This window comes from Rhipicephalus microplus, chromosome 2 (assembly GCF_043290135.1).
Source record: "Rhipicephalus microplus isolate Deutch F79 chromosome 2, USDA_Rmic, whole genome shotgun sequence".
NCBI lineage: Eukaryota > Metazoa > Arthropoda > Arachnida > Ixodida > Ixodidae > Rhipicephalus > Rhipicephalus microplus.
Genome location: NC_134701.1, coordinates 297,294,294 through 297,318,337, shown reverse-complemented (window position 1 = coordinate 297,318,337; position 24,044 = coordinate 297,294,294). Strand labels below are relative to the sequence as shown.

The 24,044-nt window shown below is 46.2% G+C and overlaps 1 protein-coding gene across 2 annotated transcripts in view; it reads right to left on the bottom strand.

Annotated features, from left to right (window-relative positions):
- Nucleotides 1-24,044, bottom strand: part of larp (La related protein) — a 154,991-nt gene that overhangs the window by 88,677 nt on the left and 42,270 nt on the right. For both annotated transcript variants that reach the window (XM_037429802.2, XM_037429806.2), the window contains 2 exons: nucleotides 21,031-21,165; nucleotides 13,948-14,135 (listed from right to left, as the gene is read on the bottom strand). In XM_037429802.2, coding sequence (XP_037285699.2) covers nucleotides 13,948-14,135; nucleotides 21,031-21,165 — 323 coding nt within the window. The remainder of the gene's footprint in view (nucleotides 1-13,947; nucleotides 14,136-21,030; nucleotides 21,166-24,044) is intronic.

Genomic DNA, 24,044 nt, shown 5'->3' with positions numbered 1-24,044 from the left:
CGGAAGATCATTCAATCGTTGAGATGCCATATTGGATTAGGCGCAGAAGCTAATTTACACTGGTTTGCAGACTATTTTACTTGTACTGTTTTTGGCGTAATTTTGCGTTTGCGAATGTTGGTTTTGTTTTCACTTTTGATTTTTTTTGCCTTTTATCTTTTGGGTTATAAAGGTTGTTGTTTGTGCTACGCACGTCTCTTGACTCTCTAAATTCCATCTGATGCAAGCACTTCTGAGATAAGCTCGTGCCAAATTAATTGGCGAGCCCCTGCCAGGATTTTTCCCTTGTGCTGCCCAGTCACTATCATCGGGGGTGGTAAGGATGGATTATGAGAAGTTGATGGCCGTAGCCGCCAAAGATGTAGGCATGAGCAAAGAGGAGACTATCAAGTTTTTCAAGAATGCACAGCTAGAACAGGAAAGAGCGCATGAACGGATGCTAGAACAGCTCGAGCGCAGATAAACACGGCCCTGCGCAATGGGGCGAGTAATTTCTGTCAATCACCTGGCCTTGCACAGTCTCCGTGATTTGTGTGCCGATCATGAAGGCAAGGCAAAGCGAAAACATTGTGTGCTGATGCCATCTTGTTATGCGACGTCCCTATTACGTCATGATGACGTCACAACATTTGACGACCTATGATGTCATGACGCCATCATGTGGCGACGTTATCACGTCACGATTTTTGAATCACTCCTGTTGTCACCATTGACGCTAATTTTCGCCTTTGGTAAGACTTTAAAACCACAAGCTTTTTTTTTCTTAAAAAAAAAAAAAAGGAGGCATAGTGATAGCTACATTCCTTTTACTCGTGAGTGTTCTAGTTTTAATAACACCTGCAAATATTTTACGACGAAATAATGCCGCAGACCACCTCTTATTTATTTATTTGAAAATAAATAATGAAAATGTAAGGACTAGAACTAATCATTGCAGGTGATCAAAGCTTTTGTGAAACTGCTGACCCTGACAGAACAGAATGCAATTCAGAAGAACCTGAAGCTTTTTGCATCGCAACGAACAACGGAGTTGCTGCGAGTTACTCTAATGTCGACTTTAGACATTGTCTATGACTTGCCGCATCAAGGTGCTCTCTATGTTATAAGGTGCTCTCTATGTTTTAACTGTCAAGATAAACCAAGATCCACTGAAGGTAAGGCAGTGGAGGTAGCAAAAGACTTCACCTCTGTCCTCAGTTGTAAGGGGAAGCTTGTTCTCTCGTGATTGATTGATATGCGAGGTTCAACGTCCCAAAACCACCATATAATTACGAGAGACGCCGTAGTGGAGGGCTCCGGAAATTTCGACCACCTGGGGTTCTTTAAGGTGCACCCAAATCTGAGCACACGAGCCTACAACATTTCTGCCTCCATCCGAAATGCAGCCGCCGCAGCCGGAATTCCATCCCGCGACCTGCGAGTCAGCAGCCGAGTACTTTAGCCACTTGTTCTCTCGTGTGGATACAGAGAACGTAGTTTGGGAAGCCAGCTGAAACTCATGAGTTTGCAGATGGTATCAACTTTTCTCAGATAGTTTGATCACCTGAAGATATACACAGGCTGTCATAGCAGCTGATTCCCTGAAATTTTCACCACATCATCAATCCTGAAGATCCGGGACGTGTGGAGGATCACTTCCGGGCTGTCCCAGAAAGACACATGCCCATCATGCAAAAACACAAGAAAGAATCGGCAAGCTTGGCAGAAGAAGAAAAAAAAGAGAAATCTACAAAACCAACGAAGCTTCCCCAAAAATTACGTTCAACTACTAAAACTAAAAAATACGGTTGATAGAGCCACAGTTTTAGAGAAAAAGTATAGAACGACATTCGGAAAATGAAAACACGGCTTTCCAAAGGTTCAACCAGTCAAGTGGACTGACTGATGATAGACCTTCCTCCAGCACAACTGATATTCCTGACCGCAACCTCCTTGAACCCGAGTTCGCTAAGCATTCTCTTGATAATTTATTTACCTTCGACAACCTATATAAGCAGCAGCAGGGCTCGATATATTAAGGAGCAGGCAAGGAATCAGGCACTCGGTTTGGTAGCGCAGCCATACTGGGTGACATTGCTTTGAAGCTTTCAGCGCAACACAGAGGGAATTCGAAAAAATAAAAAAGAAAAAGAAAACTTCTTCCTGGTTAAGCTCGGCCTTCCAGAATTGGAACATTGTTCGGTCTAGTAATACAGAAAACCAAGTTGCTACCTCTGAACAAAATTCAGGATCGTAGGGGACGCCAGTAGCTTTGTCAACATCGCTGTTTTCCATGTTACTTCGACACATAGCCACCACTTCCGGATGCACGGCCCTCAAAATTCGCGGTTTCTCTAAGTATCGGTGGTTTCTTAGAAACCACCGATACTTAGAGAAACCGTGTGCGTCCAAAATTAGAATTTGGGACCACACGCTTCTTTTACTGCAGCATAAAACCACCAGAAACTGTGCAGGGTATTTCTGTTCCGTTCGAGAGTAAACACCTTCAGATACAGGGCAGCTACTGCACCAATCATCATCCCAAGCACAAAAAGAGTTGCTTGACCACCAAGCAGAAAGCTGCCTGAGAATTTTAAAGTTGGCTGGGTTGACGGGTCGCAACAGTGCGAAAGCTTTGGTGATGTCTAGTAACCGTCTCGATGAGCGCTCCGAAATGCCGGCCACGTAAATATTCGCAAGTACAGACTAGTGCTCATTTTCCGGAAGCCACAGTTTTCAGCCACGCTAAGAAATTCAGATGCTTTTTGTAAAAGACGAGAGACAGATGGCATGCCTGCCTTGTTCCTCTACGTTTAATCCTACACTCCATCTAAATAATTATAATAGCGCATGGTGTCAGACCATCTTCTTTTCTATCATCTTCCCACCCGCAACAATGAAGCAGAAAAGATAGTATGATACACAAGCAAAAAGAATGGGATGACACAATAGAACACAACACTGCCCAGCCACTGCACTGGCTGGGCGGTATTTCAGATTCCCGTCACTTATACCATGTTGTCCCATTCTTCTCGTTCGCTGGCTGCAGGAAGGACGACCCGGGATGCACTGAACGCCTGGTGCCTACTCCCACAAGGTGTTCACAAGTTAGTCTTGCACACACACCTTTAGTTCTGTGTCGTCAGTGCAATGCGGTTCACGATAGTCCCAATTCCGTTCAAGGACGGGATCAAGTGGAAAGCTATTCTGATCTTAGCGAGGACCTTTTCTCTTCCATCGATGTTTCAACAGGTTGAAGCGATTGTCAATAGTGGTAGCTCTTGCGGCGTGAGGGTGCTGCTTACATGTAGTCAATCTGTCATCACATATTTGTTTGGTCTGTGCACTGCCCATTCTTAGCATAATGACGTGTCTCTGGAAGTCTTCGCGAGCTCGCACTCTCTTTGGTTTCTGGCATTCTTTCGCGGTGTGGACGGTGTTGAACCCCCTGTAAAGTTGTCTGCGCTGTGTGGCGCACGTGTCTTGCCCCAAGGCCGCATTTCGGGTGACGACCGCCAGGTGATAGATGGCGTTGTGTTCGCGTTGAGTACCTTTGTTGGTAGAGTGGTAGCGCCGGCGGTGACCCCTGGCGGAAAGCAGGCCTTGGTGGCAGGCAAGAGCTGAGCGAGCCTCTTCGGCGCGTGGCAGTTGCCCTGAACGGTTATCTGTAGCGTGGGTCCCCGGTGCTCGGCACCGCGGGCTTCGTGCCGGGGTCCCACGTGATAAGTCAAGCGTTGGCGACGTCGCCTTGGGTATGTTAGCGTGTTTGTCGTGTTATTATGTAACGCTGTCCTAGCGTGTTCATTACTGATGTATCAATTCGGCGGACAATATCGTCGTTGTAAATTAGTTAAGTTGGGATGCTACACCTTCCAAAAACTCTTTTATTTTTGCGAGTACCTCAGTCAAATTTGGAGAGCCTATGTAGATTTTACTGCTGATTTCAAAAATCTAATTCTTTCTTTTCTGTGACAATTAGTTTTAAAGATATAATGAACTGCGACTTTTTCAATTAAGGCCTAATTAGCTAATTAACTGTAACTTGGATATTGATGTGCAACCTATAGAACCAATTCGGTATGTTCACAGTGTGCAATAAAGTATAAATCATTGTTCTGGGCTATTTCGAAGCAAAGTTGTAAGATGTTGAATATGACATGAAAAATTTCCCCATCTACACTTGAAACAAAAGATCCATTTAGAGAATTTTCTCCAAAAATTATTACAATAAAACTTACTTTACGACACATCCCCTGCATTTATCTTCGAAACAAAAAAGAAATCGTAATGATAACCCAGATAGAACAAGAGATATTGCTCCGGCATAATGGGAAGCACATGAAAATTGTCGTTTTGAGAAATCGAGAAAAAACGTGGGCACACATTTTTATTGCAGAAGATGCAACAAGACAACCTCAAAACGCACCAGAAGCATAGTCTGAATGCATTCTGTGCTAATGCCTCCTCTTCACTAGCTTCCGGAGTTCCAATGAGGCTGTTCTTTTCTTGTTGGAGACAATGCTGCGACGGTGGTCTTTTTCTCTCGCTCTCCTGGCACCAGTACTTGTCGCATTCATGTCCATTTCACCTAAGATTGCCGTTGCAGAATTCAAATTGCCCGTGTTGAAGCGCAGCACTGCTTCTGCAACAGCTGCTTCAACAGCGAACAGGGACGCATGGTGCTCCTTGGGGGCCAAACTCCAGATTACCGAATGTAGGCTCTCGTTGGAGTTCTGCGTTTTGCCGCGTTCGCACCTCTGACGCAGGGCTCTTTCCGAAAGCCGGGTATAAACCGGTAGTAATGCCTCTGCCACGTCTTTCGGTAGATTGTAGGCATGCCTGGGGTCGGGCTCACCCTTTGCTTTTGCGGCATTGTGCCGACACCATGAAGTTTCACCAGCTGGGCACAGACTGTGGTCCGAGCATTCATCAGTGGAGGTGACGTGGCGGTATGTGGCCATCACAGCCTTTTGCATCTCGCCCACGTCACCTTCATGCGATTTGAGAGCCCGGCCATAATATGTGCTCAGCCTGGTGATCAGCTCACCTGTGAGCCTGCCTTTCCCACCAAGGCCTCTTTTCCCATCGCACTTTTGTTTCTGCACCAGGTTTCTCAATGCGGTGCCCATCCGTTTCTGTACATGATTAATACAGTCTTCCTTCTGCACGTCAATGTAACCATACACCTTGGCGTCTTGTATGGCGCAAAATGTCCTAGAGTCTCCATCAGACAGCATAGTTGTGTAGCGCAGGCCATGGCGTTCAAGCGACCTCTGAAATAGAATTAGAGCCGCCTCCACATCCATTTGCCCCGCTTTGCTGTTCGTTTTTTTTTGGCATTTGTGGTTAGCCTTCCATTCTTGATAGCCCTCACTACTAGGCTTTGGGCCCACCTCGCAGCCTAGGCAAAAGTTGGAAAGAACGACGTAGTCCAACACGTAGCCACTAAATAATTCGATAACTGTGACCACGCCGATGTGGGAAGAATGGCCTCGCGTCTTCCACGTGCCGTCGTAGCTAACGGCAATATTGCCCCGGTGGCCGAAGCACAAGTCATCATAAATTGTTCTAACCTTTTCCGCACATTCGCTCATAGCGGACTCAGCCGCTCGCGTTGCAGCGGGTGCCAGCGTGTTCTTCAAATGCCGCTGAAACGTCTTGTGGTGCATACCGCGGTGTGAGATGCCCATTGTTGCGAAAATATCGTTCATTTTCGTTTGGCCGTTGCCGGTAGCCACCATCGCCCTCGAAGCGAGAAGATTTACTTCAAACGGATTGCACGTTTTCGTGCCGTTCGCGCGGGGCGAAGTCCATTCATTCGCGATCTCGCCGCACCTTTCACACTGCACTAGCACTTTCACGGCAAGTCCGTAGTCCCGATCCCCTCTGACGATCGTAGCCGGTCCGTGGCAGGCTTTGCAACACAAGGCACCCATTATCGCGTTTAGGATATCTAGATGCATAAGCAGATAAGGAGCAGCGTGGTCCGAGTCCTGTGCGGTTGCCTCGCTACAACTCGCGGTGAAAAAGTCAATTTTCCGTGCAGTTGCTGGCGCCGATGAAAGCCGGTCGAGCGTCGCTTTCTCCCGGGCATGATTTTCTTCAACTTCGGCGTTTGTCACCACCTTGGCGTCGATTCGTAGTCGTCCGGAGTTCGCTTCACCGTCATCGTCGTGGGAGGCAACGCGCTCGGTCGCACCATCGCTGAACGGCCGCGGAGCGTCGACACATCGTTTGTCGGAGTCAACCAAGGGCTCTGATGACTTCGTAGACTTTCTCCCACGACCTTTGCGTTTCCTGCGACCAAATGCGTGCACGGTCCGATACTTTTTTGCGTTTCCAGGCATGGCGATACGATCAGAAGCTTCAGAGTGCTCTGCCGATTTCGAGGCGTCACAGCGGTAACCCTTTCAAAATGGCGTCAGGTCGCGTATGCAGGCGCAAGCCGCGAGCTTCCAGCCAACCGGAAAGCGCCATTTCAGTCACGTGCGCCGTTTAGCCAATGGCAGTGAGCGCGGCTCTTCGTCTTTGAGGCCCCGTTTTTCGAGCCGGGGAAACGCTCAATGTTGCTTACTGAAAAAAAAAAAAAAAACAGCTGAAAACGCGTTCTTTCAAACAAGACCAAAATGGCGCCGATCGAGCGCGTAGTTCCCGCGTATCGTAGAGCCGAAACCTGCGCTATTCGCCCTCAATTTAAAGGGCAGGACGCCCGTTTTCGGTTTTTTAAAGTTGAATAACGATAAAAGTTGATGGTATTCGGCTATGAAATTTTGTAAATAGGTGCGCAATGATGTCGGGAACGCGAAAAGAAGGTCCGCGAAAACTCGATTTTTTGGCTGATTTTCGGTCCCGAAGTGCCGCGTCCCCCCTTAAATAAATGTATGTGTATGTTGGGTTTGTACCGACCGCGCCCACTGTGTCCGATCACTCCAAGAGCGTGGCGAGGTGCTAGCCTCGTCGAGACTCCACAGCGGTAATTGTGTATAGCTTCTTTTCTTTCTTTCCCTGGATTCCTCTCCTTTCGATGCAGTACTTGTATCGTTTCAAGCTGTCAGGGGCTTTTTTTGTGCTTCGGTCCTGTACGCATTTAGTATGATGGCTACGTCTCTTCCATTCCAAGCTGCGGAAGTGCAGGCTCTCCTTCAGACTTGTCATGATGACTGAGATGACGATTCATTTGGCTCGTATCGATTTCTTGGCATCTCTGACGGTATTTGCGTGTTTCCTCTCTCGTGAACTTCCCATTTTCCGACATTTCAACATCTCTTCTTGACCTACTTTTGAGGCTTTCAAAGCAATTTAGTAGGATCTCTTGAGAGCTTCAATAACAAAACTCAGAGCTTCAATAACAAAACTCAAAAAGTCTTTAGGGCTCTCAAAGGCGACAGACGATAGCGCAACACGCCCCGAGACAGCATGTTTGGCCGAACTGTTGAAACGAGTTCCAAAGCACTTCTACTCAATTAAAGCTCGCGTCCCTTCTTGACCACTTACTTTATTTAAGCATCACATTGCTAAGGCCATGTTGTGAATCTGCCATGGAACTATCTACACTGATACTTTTGTCTCCATTGCTATCATCGGGCATTCTCTCGCCGTGCAGAAAAGTGAATCTCAACTTTGACCTCGTCACTGAATTTTCACACATCGGTCCTCTTCCTAATTCCTCCATTTGGAGTTGGAGGCTTGTTTTCACTCTTAAAATGTTACAGTCAAAGTTTTTACAGCTTTCGACATCGCTTCCAAGGTCTTCAATAGGTATAGTGTCATAAATCTGGCGGTCAACTTTCTGCCATTCCTGCCTCATCGATTGAAGATACAGTAGAGTCTCGGTAAATGGGACCTAAAGGGACCGGGAAAATGTGTTCCATTCAGCAGCAGTTCCGTTTACCAAGAGGTAAACATGGGTGCAATATACAAGCCCGAAACCAAGTATTGCAGAGGCAATACACTCAAACCTCGCCTTAACGTAACTGGATATAACGAAGTAAATGAAATTCCCTTTAAAAGATCCATTGAGAACCATGCATTTTAAACCTCGTTGTAGCGAAGTGAATTTGACCGGTAAATGAATATAACGACCTGAATTAGCCTATTAAAAAAAAACGACAGTTGCGCGTTTTAGTATATCATTTTCTGCGGAGTTTGACGCTCGTTCGGCGCGGCTCTTTGAAAACTCCCACGCCGACCTTACAGCCACGCCACGCGCAGCTGAGAGAGCCGTCCTCCTCACAGAGCCAGTGGAGAGGATTGAGGAAGCGCTCAGCAGGTCACATGACCGAGAAGCGGCGCTGCAGTGCAAAGTCATTTCCCTCTCACATAAGAACAGACGTTGGGGAAGCTTGAGAAGACTTACATTTATTCACAAATCAGAGGACATCCGTCAATAATTGAAGTAATCTGTGAAGCGCGTCCGCACATGGTTTGTTTTGGAGAGAGTCTATCAATTTGGTGGTAGTGGTTAGAAGAAGAAGAAGGCACCTAATTTCTGCAGGCCGGTGGGGAGCACAACGCAGTGCCTCAATTTCGCACGCAGTTTGCAAAGCATAGTAGCGTGCGGCTAAGTTCAGCGCCAACACTATCTAAAGACGACGGCAACGACTGCGTCCCCACTGCTACCCCTGCACCGAGAAAGGAGGAGCGTCTTTATGCAGAGAGAAGCCAACCAGCTCTCCACAACAGCTTTTTTTATTTTTCCCTCTCTCCACGCACGGCATTGAAAGGAGAAGGGTCTGTATATGCAGAGACAGAAAAGAAAGAAGCGTGGCACAGGCGTGTCGCAGATTGGCATTTGAGAAAGAGCAAACAATCCGCCACAGTCTTTTCTTTCCCGTTCTTTTCTTTCTTCGCATGCAGCATTGAAAGGTGCCGCCGCCGGTTTGGGCATGGCGCTGAGAGCATTTTCGGAGCACGGTATGTTCGAATTAATTGTGGCAAGTGCTCGCGCGTTCGAATTATCAGACGTTTTCGTCTATGGGAATACACATAGCTTTGACGAGACCAGAGCGCGAGTTTGAATAAACCAGAAGTTCGATTTATGCGTGTTCTAATTAATGAGAATCTACTGTTTATTGTTCGTCACATGCGTGGACGCGTAGCAGTACATCGGGCCACGAGGCAGTTTCCTTTTTTGCATGCTTATAGGTGTGCGCCCATCTGAGCATACATTGCCACAAACTGTTATAAGCTATATAACAAAATAATTGATATAACGAAATATTTGTGGCTCCCATTCAACTTCGTTATAACGAGGTTTGAGTGTAGTTCTGTTTAAGCAGTAGTTCTGTTTAACAGATTTTCGTTTACTGAGAATCTACTGTATAAGAAATATTTTTTTTAGCTAGCCAATTTGCGGAAGTGCAGATGGAAATGCTAGGTCGCTTTTTTTTTAATACTTCTATAATAGCTGTGCGCAATCAACTACCGGTATATTGGAGTCGCTTCATGTCATTATCAATCTTTGTGTCCGTCTCATTAGCCCTCCTCAATACATCTGTCTTATTCACCAGAAAACAATGTTGACGCATTGCAATCTAATCCAATGATAGGGCGTTGGTAACCACTCTCACTAAAAGGCTTCAGCATTTCAACTTCAGGACTCTGGAATTGACTGTCGTACAAACACGGCGGGTGTAGTAGTGAACAGTCAGCATCGAGGGCTAGGCTTGCAGGACAGGCGTCATTGTAGTAAAATTACACTGCCCTGGCCTCGCGAGCCTCGTGGCTGTCGTCGAAGCGAAAATTAAGTGGACGGGCAGACGTATCGTTCGCTGCACTGAGGGCTGGGCTGACAGGAGGCGGCTGTCCTCTCTCCATGGACATCCTAGCCTTGCGAACCTCGGGCATCTTAAGGGCAAGGGCAGACCAAAGTCAAAATAATAGTGATGGGCTCCCTCTCGTGAACTTTCAGGCGACGAACGCTGTCCTTTAAATCGATGACTTGCCGTCTCAGTCTTAGTTCCAGCCGGAGACGTAGTATTCCCGGATTTTTGAGGCACAGCCACAAGCACCATACACGGCATAGTAGAAGAATGTCTGAAATTTCAGATGCCACAACTCTTCAGAGGCCAGTTTTTCGGACTATCCACTCGGGTCCCAAATGGCATTACTTAAAACAGAATTCTATGTCTACCATTTCGTGGGCTTGCATCAGCGCTTTCTTGCCACTACGGCAATGTCTGAAAGTTAGCTCTGTCACAAAGCTTCAGTGGTATAAAAAGAAGCAGACAAAAAAAAAAAAATCAAAAGGGCCCATTATCACAGTGCAGTGCGGTGATGTCATTTCTAATAGCACCAGAGTCGCACAGAGGCGGGATGATGGCAATGCAAGAAACGCACCAGTAGGACCTAATACAGTCGAATCTCATCAATTCAAACCTGCTTAATTCGAACTTCCGGTTAATTCGAACTCACGATAAGGTCCCGTTATGTGTATTTCAATGGGTGAAAACGCCCGTTAAATCGAATGCGAAAGCACTTGTGACGGTTAATTCAAATATACCGCGCTCGAAAAATGCTTTCAGCACCCCGCCCAATCCCACGGCGGCACCTTCGATGCCTCAACGCTGCGTGAAAAAGGAAAACAAAAAGTAAAGAAAAGGCTGCAGTGGATTTTTTGCTCTCTCTCAATTGCCGATCTGAGACGCGCCTTTGCAATGCTTCTCCCTTTTCCTTCCAACGCCGTGCGCAAAAAGAGAGAGAAAAAAAAAAGCTGTCGTGAAGTGTGACTTTCTCTCACGCACCTGTGTCACGCTTCCCCCTTCCTCGTCCCTGCCACGTAACCCCTCTCCTTTTAATGATGCGCGTGAACAGAGCAAAAAAAAAAAAAAAAAAAGGCTGTCACGGAGTGTTGGTTTATTTCAAATGCCGATCTGCTTCTCTCCACATGGAGACGCTCCTTGTCACACGCTGGCCACGCTGTGGCTTTGGCGCAGAGAATAGTAGCGGAGATGCAGTCGTCGTCGTCGTTTTTAGAGAATGTGGGCGCTGGACATTGCTGCGCGCAACTTCTCTTGCCAGGAGAATGCTGAAGCCGAAGTAGACATGTTTTGCAAGCTGCGCGCGAAATTGATTGACTCGCTGCAAGGCAAACGTGTGCAGACGCGCATCACCGATTACTTCAATTAATGACGGATGTCCTGTGATTTGTGAATAAATCTAACTCTCCTGAAACTTCCCCCGCATTTCGTTCATTGGGAGTCCACTGTATTACATTTAGGCTGGCTTAAAAAGTCCTTGATACTGCGTTGCCTCATATTATGCCTACAAGCAATCGCATTTGCCTGTATTTGCGCCAGAGTGACACCATTGTCATAAACGCCTATTAGGAGTGTGACCACGTCGATCTGTGCCGCCGACGGCTGCGGGCGGTCATCTTTGTCGTTACGTGAGCCGTTTTATAGCTGCGGTAGAACCTGCCATAACATTTTGTCTTCTGTGGGCTCGACAAAACAACATCGTCGTCTGCATGAGCGAAGTCCCGAAACATCACTGTGGCAGGAATATCCACTCCACCACTTTGCAGATCGCAGATCAAGTCCTCCCCGCCATCCATTGCGCTGTGCAGACTGCAAACGTCCGGGTCATCTGCTTTGGCCACTTCAGCGGCACCAATACCCGCATGCCTGAAACAATTCGCCATGGTATCCGGCTTCACCACCTTCCATGCCTCGACTAGCATATGGATGACAGCCTGGATATCGACTTTGTAGGCTTGGCCGCTGTCAAGGCAAAACACGATTGAGGATGTGGGCACGGTAGTGTGCTTTGATATTTCTGATGATTCCTTGATCTATTGGCTGGAGCACACTTGTGGTGTTCGGTGGCGAAAATTCCAAACGAATGGTCTCAAGGTTAGGCATGCTCTCATGAGCATCGCGGTTGTCTATGAAAAGGATGACTTTTCTGTGCTGATGTGCAAACTTGCGGTCAAACCTTCATACGTACTGCTCGAACAAAGATTGGCTGATCCACTCTTTGAAATCGCTTTCATATTCGACAAGGAGGGCTTTCATTGTCCTAAAACATCTTGGGTTTCTGGCCTTTTCTGTTACAGGAAGAGGAAGCTTCTCTCTTCCACCAACCACTTGAAAATGCCAGAGAGCGATCCGGCAGAATTTTGAAGAACAGTCTCGGCACGTCAAAAATGCAAGTGTCTGAAGGCTCATCTTCTTCGATGAAAGCTTTGAGCTTGGTGAGACAATAATCAGACACAACAGCCTGATAACCCCTCCATTCTCACCACTCACTTTCTTAAACAAAAATTCGTGCCTGTTCTTAAAGGCCAACCCCGGCAATTTTTCGAGGTTAATGAATATCAATGAAATCCGCTGGGTACGTTCCTTTGCACATTTCCGTCATTTATGTCAAATTACAGGCTTGAGAAATGCACTTATTGTTTGCAAATCAACTTTCAAGATTGCCTCAAAAAGCTCACCTCGCTTGCCAGAATTATTGGCAACACTGCCTTTGCGAAGTCATGTTTGGCATGTCAACGGAAGTGACACAGCCGATAGCATCGCTACTTAGGCTGCTACAGCGTTTATTGTGCTGGCCACAAGGTGACGGCGGTTGTGTTTGGCACAGGTAAAGCACAGGCAAGCTTTCTTCCTTCCTCTGCAGTGTTTGGCCTGTGCTTCGCTGGTCTGCCTTTCACAGTTTTCATACTACACGCCGGCGGGACCAGTATAGGGCTTCCGGTTCATATGTAGACAGGGCGCCCTGTTGGGTTTCGATTTTAAACCTTTTTCCTTATTAAAAATTATTTTAGAATTTCCTGAGCATTTCAGCGATTGGGCTCGAGACAAGAGTGTTTCAGAAACATAGAAACACCATTACCTTGACATGGTCGAAAAATCGCCGGAGTTGGCCTTTAAAGCCGGGCAGCCATTCGCCCATAAACTTGAAATCCCCGATACTCATTTTAGGAGCGAACGCCTTGGCCTTTTTTTTTTAACAAATCTCCCGACATAGGCAAGTTTTTTGCCAAAATTCCTTTTACCCACAATTTCAGGGCCTCTTCAAGGGCTGGGAGAACGTCCTTACTGTCGTTCTTCAGCAATTTGTTGCTTGAGTTCTTAAACACTCAATATCATGACTAGGTATTTCACATAATCGGAGACCATTTGCTTGGAGAGATTGTATTCCTTGGCTACATCAAGCTTGGAATGTCCACTCTCGATAAACTTCACAATCGTTACTTTCTTCTCTAGCATTAGGGTCATGTACTTGCCACGCTTTTTCACACTACCAGGCTCTCGCGATGGCATAGCCATGGCGTAGAGCACGTAAAATTCGACGCTGCACACAGGAAAAGCATAAAATGTCACGATGCATGCGGAATGGCGACCGAACCAACAACACACAAGAATGAACAACGAATTCCTCCACCGCTTGCTCCACTAACTTCACTCATCGCCGTACTGTGTGATGACGGCAGTGTCGACTGAAAACAAAAAAGTGGCATCTCTTAAGACGTAAAAAAAAAAAAAGAACAGGCTTCATTTCAGAGATCAGCAAGCGCTTTCTTATTTCAGAGACGGTAACAGCCATTTGAAAACCAATTCTAGCCAAATCAACTCAAATTCCAACATTGCGGCGTCCGCATTGGCTGGTGGCGGGTCTCAAAATGAGTGATTTGGTCCAAAAAAATTGAACTTACAGGTGCAAATTTGTCCGAAAAATTGGTCGAAAAAATGCGTTAAGTTTATGAACCCCTGATGGCACATTTATGAAATCCGAAATATCCAACAAGTCTGAATTATTGGAGTCTGAAAAATCGGTCGGTGACTACTGTATATGCAATCGAAACTCATTGTTAGTGCTTACCGCATGTTACAATTTAGAGCGTAGCTGTGTCAACAATGTTGTCGATGCTGACCCAAAAGGCAGGTTGGAAAAAACAAATGGCTTTAAAGCTGATAGGCCTTGACCACATGTGTGTGTTGCAAATCCAATGGTAGTACTCACTTTTCGGCGCAGAAAGAAGTCTCGCTGAAGATTCTCTTCAGAGAAGTAGTACTCAACTTGCTTGCGCACGTACTCGCGTAGCGTAGCCTCGTCCACACTGATGTAGCCCTGGTTGAAGTAGTATGTGCCCAGAAAGGAGGAGGCCATTGGACCGGCCGCTCCACCAGGCGCAAAGCTTTCCTCAGGGGCTGCATTTGCAGTACGCTGCCATGAGCCATATCTAGTTTGCCAAACCAAAGAATACATGTGATGCAAGTAACTGAAACCTGCTTGATGCACCAATGTTTGCCAGAAAGAAGAAGTGACTATTTTAGACCGAAATATAGTCGTTTTTTTTTTTTGACAAGACGGAAAGGCTGGCTTGTGGTGCACCTATGTAGTGGAAAATTCGCTGTAATGGGAGATAGTAGAAGCTCGACACATCTCCGGACGTCAAGATACTAAGCACACTGGTTTGGCATATCTGAAATGTAAGGCCAAACGTCGTTGCACCTTACACCTCAATTAAGTTAGTCATTCGTCCATTGCGTTGAATGAAGACGAAATGAACTTGCTAAACAAGATGTGTATCCACTCAATGGTTTTATCCGTTCTATGAAAGGCAATATGTGAAGCAGTGTTGCTCATTCATGCGCAGTTACACGAGATGGTTGTCGAAAACGCATATGCAGTCGAAGCCGTTTATAACAAACTCGAAGGTGCCACGATAAGTGGTCGTTCTATGAGTAGTTGTACATAGACTTGTCTATGAAAACGTCCACTTAGTAATCACTCATTTTTGTGTGTGCATACTTTCACTAAAACGAGCTACCAACCCCACCACCGACAAGTAAGGACTTTTCCCATGTTACGCAATGCCCACTTGCTCAGGAGTGAATGAAAACACATTCGCAATGAACTTGTGCCTGAAATGCAGTACCACCATGAGGAACCAATGATCTCTGAATAGTTGTGTGCAGCATGTCACCTAATTTGCTCACGCCGTTACATGTCAGGCTCTTTGCAGTCTAATGTGCGTTTTGTGCATGCCTCACTCTGAATCATGCTTGAATGCTGCGAGTAGCCTGTTCATTTAATACCGTGGTTCTAAGCCACGGATGTGTCGGGGACCCCTTGTGTACTGGTGGAAGTGATGGTGGACCCCTTGCAGCAGATGGGAGGGAGAGGGGGGTAACTGAACACAACTGGAGCGTGAAACAGGTGTATTTTATTGCTACCAAAAAGATAAAACAAACGTGACGAATCACTTAATACGTGAAACAGTCAAGCTTGAACTGTGCTTAAGCGCGACTGTTTAAACTCTGTTTAAGCAAGACTTAAAAAAAAAACTCGAGTGAGGGTTTTGCGGATCATAAAGATGTTTTTTTTTTGGGTTTGCACCCCCCCCCCCCGTTTGAGAACCACTAATTTAATGTAATGAAGATGTGCATTTTGCAAGCGGCCTCGCCCAATGTGGTGGCGGCGAACTTGGATACGACAGCATGATGCAATTGTGTTTCTGTCACTCCGCGTGGTTTACACACACACAGCGAGGCAGATATCTGCGCGACGTCATAAACACATGACGAAGGTTCTTGAAGATCGCGATTCTGCCGTGGCCTGCACCTACGTCAAATCCACCAGCAGCATCATAGCGGAAGGGCGAGCATCTCAACGGCCATAAATTTAGCGGGATGTGGGTGTGGTGGCAGAAAGCTGCTTGTTTCTAATGAAGACACGGTTGTTGCGATACGACCGTGTGCTCTGGATGTCACGAGCAATCGACAAATGGTCGAGCTTGTAGCCCAAACCCAGACAAGTTCCTTTTTCTTACGAGGTAGTACTCGCAGAAAAAGTATTCGTTGCGACTAGTCATTTCTCACGTTTTTTATAGGCAGCTGATAAGGATTTGAAAATTATTCGTTGTGGCAGAAATTTCATTGTAGCATACTTCGTTATAGCGGAATTCCACTGTAATGCCTTTATTTCACCAAATTTCCGGACGAATTTGCCCCTGAAAGTTGTACTTTCAGACTAAATCTGTTGTTTTGAGTTACGTCACTAACCAACGGGAACGCCGCCATGTTGGATTTTAAAACCACGTTCTTTTTTCCATTTCCATTGGGCACGTTTTGCGGCATTTCAAAATGGTATCGCTTTGACAGTACGACCTACTGCACTGCTGACCTGCCCAGTTGGCGAGGTTCCTATGGAAGCGCATGTCCCTGCTTTCGTTCAACCGCTCACTGTTGGTGGTGCAACCTATAACCTGTTGCTGTTTTACAGCTGTTTGAACGGCATTGCAGTAAGAACGCCTGCATTCTGTGATGAACTGCCTGCATATACGCGACTATTTCTGCAAACTTAGACGGCTTGTCAAATAGGCTATTCGGTGCGGTTAAGTATCGATTGCATACTGGTCGACAAACGTGGGAACCCGTAGACTTACATAGTGTAGGACAGCCTATAAGGCCTTGCATCCGTTTAATTGCAAAGAATTTCTTAAAGACTTCTTGCATACTTATGAATAATTCTGCAATCATGCATAATAATTACGGGAAATCAATGCTTTACTGGCCAAAATATGAGCACGAATTCTGAAGCTGATGTCGATAAAAAGGTGCTGACAAGGCTTGTGCGAATAGTGAATTTCAGGTTTGAAGCGAATTCTAAGCAAATAGTGATTTTGACTGAATAATTTCGAAGCGAATTTGAATGGTATGTATGACATATAATAATAAAAAGACATATTTATCATGACCTAACCTGCACAACATTTCTTTGAATTGAAATAGGGGCTCTATGCAAATGCCATTTTTTTTTTCGTTCAAAGGAAGTCGAAACAACCTTCAGTAATAGTTTGGGTAGGATGTGAGTGATGACCTGCAAGATACTTTACGTTTTAAAGTTTATTATACTTGGAGCATACGAGCCGTCACAACAAGCTCAATAATATAAAGAATAGATTTGAGGGTAACATGTTCCTTTAAAGAGGCCCTGCAACACTTTTTTTAAGTAGCCATAGGGCCAGTAAACATGCTTATTGCCTCACAAATTTACCGCCTCAAAGTTTCTAGAATTAGTCCAGTACGTGCGGAGTTCCAAAAATTTGTCACACACAGCAATTGCATTCGCTCTTCTCGTCCCGACGAAATAAATGGAAGTTAAGCAGAGAGACGTTAAGCAGAGAGGAATGTCATGGCGAAAGAAAATATGTCACACGCACCTCGTGACTTTAAGCACCTTTTTTTTTCTTCGAATACGTGGCTTTTCAGTGTGATCGCGCACGTACTCGTGGACAAGCAGCGGCCTTCCGCGGCGGCCCCAGTAACGACGAGCGCATCATGCTCAAATCAGCCAATGACTGTGACAAGTGATTTTTGAGCTTGTAGTGCCGTTTGCCGAGGGAAGAATGCAATTTTTAGCTTTGAAAGTTTATTGTGAATTACAAGCCGCGTGCTGCACTATAATATTTGCCTCACTATTCTCGGTAGCCTCGACTACCAATCGGCGTTTTCTGACCATGTTCAATAAGTGTTGCAGAGCCCCTTTAAATTTAAAGAGGGGCTTCGCGGCAAAGCAAATTTCCCCTGGATAGGTGCTTTCATGGCTTAGCACTCCTACATAGCAGTGAAACCACCTTTACAAGCGGTGACATGCAGATTAATATACACCTATTCGTTCACTGCGAATACTTCAAAGCGAATTTGAATACTCAACTATTCGTTCGAATATTCGCACAAGCCTAGTGCTGATACATTGCTCTTAGGGTAAGAGCCCAGCAGCAGAAGGTACGAACTAGATGTTGGGAGGAGATATCTGGGCAGGTCAGGTGTACAGTAGGTTGTGTACAACAGAGCGCCTTCTATTGTCACTTTTTCAAGGGGTAGTTTTTGAACACTCATTGGCCAGAGCGCCCATGCGCGAGGCAAGCCCCTTTTTTTTTTGAGCCTCCCATTGGTTGGCCCAACCCGAGGCAGCTTTTTTTTTTTTTTGCATGAGATAAACAAGCACCTCAACAGTACTCACGGCTGAATGTGGTGCAAACTACCCGTTGCGTGCGGTGCATTCCACGAGAACTTTCCCTCGGCCAAACTGCAGCTACTAGATCGTCATATTAGTGCCATTTGAAATCCGCGCACTCAGCAGGGCCACAGGAAATGCGCTAGTAGAAAAGGCATCCTAGTGCGTAGGGTGTTTGAAGCAGCAGAAGTTCAAGCTGTTGGATGTTGGTGAATGGCAGCAAAGAATTTGTCCTCATGGAACGTGGTAAACGAGTTCTGCCTTGTTCCAAGTTCAGCTCAAATGACCCTATTCAAAGCGGAGGGTATGGGACGCATTCGAAGCCTGCAACTCACACGTGACTGCGTGACTTACACAAGAAGTGTTTCTCCATGCAAGTAGCTGGAGATAATGGTGCTAAAATGTCTTATGAGCTGAAATGCATTCATTTGAAGCAACCAATCTCGTCGACAAGGGCGCAACACGGCCTGACAGCAACAGCCGAATTGTCAAGACATCTTGTTACTATTTGGAAAATTGATTTGTGTGCCACAGCCTTCAGAAACAATCTGACATAAGAAGTTGCAAAAGGAGCATTCAACACAAAGAACAGGCTCTGAGTAAAAAAAGTCTATTTGCTTGTAACAAACTGTGCCAAGAAAAACTGAAGGATTATTAGTCATGTACTCGATCGCCACTGGCAGTTTCACAAGTCTACTTCATTGCAGGATCACAGCCAACTGTGATGCGATTTCTGTTGACGGACTTGAGGGCGCATTCAACATAATCTACGTCGTAGACCGCCCATCGTCGATAAGATGATGACGTTTCGCAAGCCGTACCTACATATTAGTAAATGCTGGAAAATGGCACGCTTATTGAAATATCAAAAGAAACAACCAAACAAATTAAGCATTGTACGGCGAAACCTGCAGATAAGCAAAAACACTCACACATAGTTTCACTTTCTCACCAGCAATGGGGCAACAGCGTGCTCGTCGGCCATTCGGGAGATTTCTTGGCCCTGTCAATTGGCCCACAACCAAACCAAACCAAGTTTACCGTATTTACTCGATTCTACCGCGCCCTCGATCGTAACGCACACCCGGTTTCCACGACGAAAAAAAAAAGTAAGACATCGATTGCAACGCGCACCTGTTTTTCTCGGCCCACACGATCACACCACTCGGGAAAAAGACTCCTTTCGGGAGCGTCTTCCGTTTAAATATGAGGTACGGGGGAAGCTTGTGCCTATCTGACGTGCAACGGAGCATTGCCGTCCCTCTATTTTTACTGTGGCCCGATGTAAGCATGCGAACTTGCTTCGCCCCCTTCTTCTCGGCGGTTGTGGTGCCAGGCATGTCGAAGTAAAGAGGCGTCTAATCGGCATTCCCGATTTGCCCAAGCAGGGAGCCGTTATTGTGCCGCAAGTTTAGGACGACCCTCTGAAAACTGAAGCTTTTCGTCGTACTCTTCCGGCAACTTTTGGGATATGCCCGTTCGCCTTTCGAGGGAAAAGCCTTTCTTCTTCATAAAGTTAGTTAGCCAGCACCTGCTCGCTTTAAACTGGCTCTGCATTAGTCCTTTTTCTAAGGCTAACTGCATAGCCTGCACTTGGAGCAGTTCTGTCGTCACGGGCCGCTGTGCCGCTCACTGCTCAATCACATACTCGCCGCGCAGCTCTTCAATTTGTGGAAACCGACCCTGCTGTGGTCCGCTGAAGCCTTTGCGTGAATCTTTGTTGTCGACAATCTTCTGCTTTTGTTTCCGCTAGTCCCGCACGCACGTTTCGGGAACTCCGAACGACCGTGATGCAGCCCGATTTACGTCCGTTTCGGCACACGCGATTACCTTTCTTTTAAAAGCGGCATCGTGGTGCACTCGTTGAGTTTTTGAAGTTGGCCCTTCTATGCTGTCGATGCTAATGTACACCAAGATGACGAACTCTTCAGCACACGTACGAAGTGCCGCACATGGGAAACACATAGGCAGAAATGGCCAACGCGCCATGCTGACGCACGTAGGGGGCAGCCATTTTTGAAAGGCAATGGCAATAGAACGACCGTATTCATTTTTTTTTCGTACTCGATTCTAACGCGCATACGATTTATGAACTCACTTAACCGGAAAAAAGGTGCGCGTTAGATTCGAGTAATTACGGTATAACAGTACTCGAAAACATTCGTTGCAGGCATTAATTGACTGTTGCAAGGCTGTTCATTAACTAAGTTTCCCACCTGAGGCAGATGATCTTCGCACAGGAACTACACTGTGGGATTGAGAGCGAAATTGATGTCACACGTGAGAGTGCGCCACCTCAAGATCTCGAGACCAATAGCTATATGACAATGTGCATTGCTGAAAAGTCCTTTCCCTGTTGCCTCCAAAACAAAATAAACAGGCAGCTTTGTGCATCTGAAAAAGCACTTTACATACAAGAAAAATAGTTTTCTATATTTGAAAAGAGTATGAAAAACTAAGTTGTCAGGTTTGCACTGCAATAAACATCTCCACAAGCCCCCTTGACTGGACTAGTGCTGACCACTACTTCTAAATATGGGACCTTTAAATCAGTTCATATCTTGTCTGTTATGACATCCATGCTTACTACGTATTTCTGTATTTTTCCCAATATGTACAAATGAATAAAATAAATTACACAACCCTAACAGCAACTATATAAGAGTGGTGCTGAAATTCAAAATGGTGATTCTGCAAATACTATTGGTGAATTCCATTGGCAGATTAGGAGCAAGTTTGTTCCACCACTGGCAGATTGAGAGTGCACCCTGTATCTTTCCGTAGCAGATCTGGTGACTGCACTAAAGAGCAAACTCTACTGAATGTCGCCCCACCCGCAGACAGAGCATGTAAAGTGTGCTACCCGAGCACACCTATTCTCTCCACGCCTGCATGTGAAGGCGAAAGCGGAGCAACACGGTAGTCCTCCTCCAATTGCCCCCAGACAGAGTGGAGTGGTTTGATGCAGCGTTTGTTGGCCACTCAGAATCTGCCCATAGAATTCCCCACATCGAGGGTTGGTGCTCAGCACTATACTAAGAATGCTGGCATCAAGTGCACTAATGAGCAGAGGCAACTGACCCCTACTGCTGGACTGGGGACGCGGGGCATTCCAAGAGCGGCCCGTCCGTCCTCCTCGCTGCCGTCCACGGAAGCTGCGACCTCGGCGTTCACCTCCTTCAACTGCTCGGCTTCCGGGCCGAGCTTCGTGTCCAGCTGCACAGTGGCATCCCTCAGCACAAAGTTTCTGGCTCATAATAGACCACGTCAATTTTGTTTAGAGATGTTTCATAACATAGCAGATCGGCAAGAGGCAGCAATCACAGAAATATCAGCTGGCAATGTACTTCGTGCTAAAATATTTCAGGTGAAAAATGCTCCGTGACAAATCAGCCGGTTTATTTTGACGATAAATATAGCTGAAGCACTTTCCACAATTTTTTTAATGTTCAAAGTTCTCTTAGCTCGTTCATTTCTGGTGCCTAAAATTCCCGTTTATTTGCGAGAGTTTGTGCATTTGTGCAGACTTGAAGTTTATTTGTCCTGAATTTTCACAGGATCAGGAGCAGAGGCTAAAGGCCATTATATATATAGCCTGATGTGGGGCTCTGCTCCTAAATACAGTTTGGCACGCAGGCCACCAAGCATCTAAATCTGTCGCAGATAACAACAAAATTTAAGATGGTACAACATCATCAATACACAATGTGAAATCAAGCATAACAAAAGAAGCTCAAATGGATAACTCAACCGATAACCGATAACTCAAATGGATAGTATGTAACAACTCAAGCACAGACACTTTAATAAGCATACTTAAAATCATGGCTCATTAAGATGGACTTGATAATGCTGTTCAAAGGAAATCTGTGAGACAGTGCTAATGATTTAAAATTGTGGGTATTTGATACTGAACGTGTAGCTAGCCATAGTTCGTGCTTAATACTCGGATTTTCCGGCGTTGATGATGCATGGTATAATGAGTATTGTCAGGTGGGTTCTGAGAACATCGTAGCTTGTTCTGCTTATCCCACTGAAGTAATACGATTTTGTTATCGTTAGTATTGCGTATCTTTCAAAAAGTGGTTTAGTTTTCCAAAGAACTAGACAACTTTGACAGTTTGTTTGAGCAGTAGTACCCCATATCAAGAAGTTACTTTAGAGGAAAAATGGGCATAATATACAGTTAAACCTGCTTATAACGAACCTCCATATAACGAATTCCTCAATATAACAAAGTTTTCCTATTCCCCGCCGTTGCTCCATAGAAGCACATGTATTTGCGACCTGTATGTAACAAAGCAACAGCGGGTGTCAACCCTGATATAACAAATGTGCCCCACGGAAAATGTAGAAATTTCGCTCCACATTTTGTTATCTTGGTACGAGCATGCATCATCCGCGGCTGCTCTGCCGCCGACCAATCGCGAAGCGGCGGGCACGCGGACAGCGGCAACGTGAGGCGGGCCCGCACCCCACGAGCCTGCGTTGCCACCATTCTCACTGCCGGGTGTGCCCCCCCCCCCCCCCCCATTAAAAAAAAAAACTACTTTTGCACGTTGGCAGTGCAACGCTTTTAAGTAGCGTGACATATGTGGGGCTGCGCTGCATATGAAGGGTGCTTTACCGAAAAGTTTCACGCGATATCCGTGTCTCTGTCCGTGTCGTTAGATCTTCGTTTTGGACGCCGTGCGCACGTGCATAGTTTCACTGAGCATGCATAGTGTGGCCTCCGACGACGTTCAGAATTGCTTTCTTTCGTTTTTTTATTGCAATAACAATTATGTATATGGACAGTCTAAGCTGGTTCTTTGCCGCCGTCATTCAGCGTATATATATATATATATATATATATATATATATATATATATATCATATTTATATATTGTAGCATTGATATATGGCACAGGCAGGAGCATCAGTGAAAGAAGAGAAGGAAGAGTGTTGTTGCTGCTCGCGCTCGCTCCGCTTGACAGCTGGTCAGCTTTACCTCTGCATTTCCCCCAAGGAAAGTGTCTTCAACACAGTCCTAAAGGCGTACTAACAAGTGGTAGAGAGTGCTGGATCCATTTCCCATCCTGGAACTCCGCAACTGAACTCTACCTTCGCCGTCAACAATGTCCACCGACGTTGCACAGCAGACCATTCCTACATCCCCACCTGCCCGCTGTCCCGGTGTCCCAAAAGAGCGAGACCCAGTCATCTTCAGCGTCACCGATGAGCAGGACGTTGAAGACTGGCTCTCTTCGAACGAGAAAGTAAGCGTCAATAATAGGTGGGACGAAAACGATAAACTTGGCCGCGTCCATTTTTACCTGAGAGGAGTAGCGGAGCTCTGGTTCAACAACCATGAAGCTGAGCTTACAGACTGGGCCACTTTCAAGATCACCTTCGCGGACGTGTTTGGCCGACCAACATTGCGCAAGCTCCGGGCAAGAACAGTGGTTGCGAGATCGCGCCCAACTGTCTGGAGAGGGTTTCACGTCCTACACCGAGGACGTTGTGGGCCTCTGCCGTCGCTACAATCTCGACATGTGCGAAACAGCCAAGGTGAAACACATTATGAAGGGAATCGAAGATGATGCCTTCCACATGCTGGTGGCGAAAGACCCGCGAACAGTTGCGGAAGTTATTCAGCACTGCCAAAACTACGATGAGTTGCGAACACAGCGCATTTCAACACAACGCGCTACTTTCGACATGACGACCACGTCACCATTGACCGTTGGTGCAATTTCACCGGAACAGACGGTATTGACGCCGTGAATCCAACAGTTCATCCGAGAGAAAGTGGCTCGCCAGTTGTCTCTTGCGCCTTTGATTGCTAGCATTGATATATGGCACAGGCAGGAGCACCAGTGAAAGAAGAGAAGGAAGAGTGTTGTGCCTGCTCGCGCTCGCTCCGCTTGACAGCTGGTCGATCGCGCAACAAGCCTTCAGTTCGCCAGTGTTAATCCCGCTCCCACGTCCACCATCTTCCCTGGATGCCTTCCTTTCATCAATTAATTCGGACCTTCCTGTTGTCTAACGAACCCAGCTCTTGACCCTTCTCGACTGCTTCCGGACGTCTTTCGACCTTAAGCAAACCAATTTGG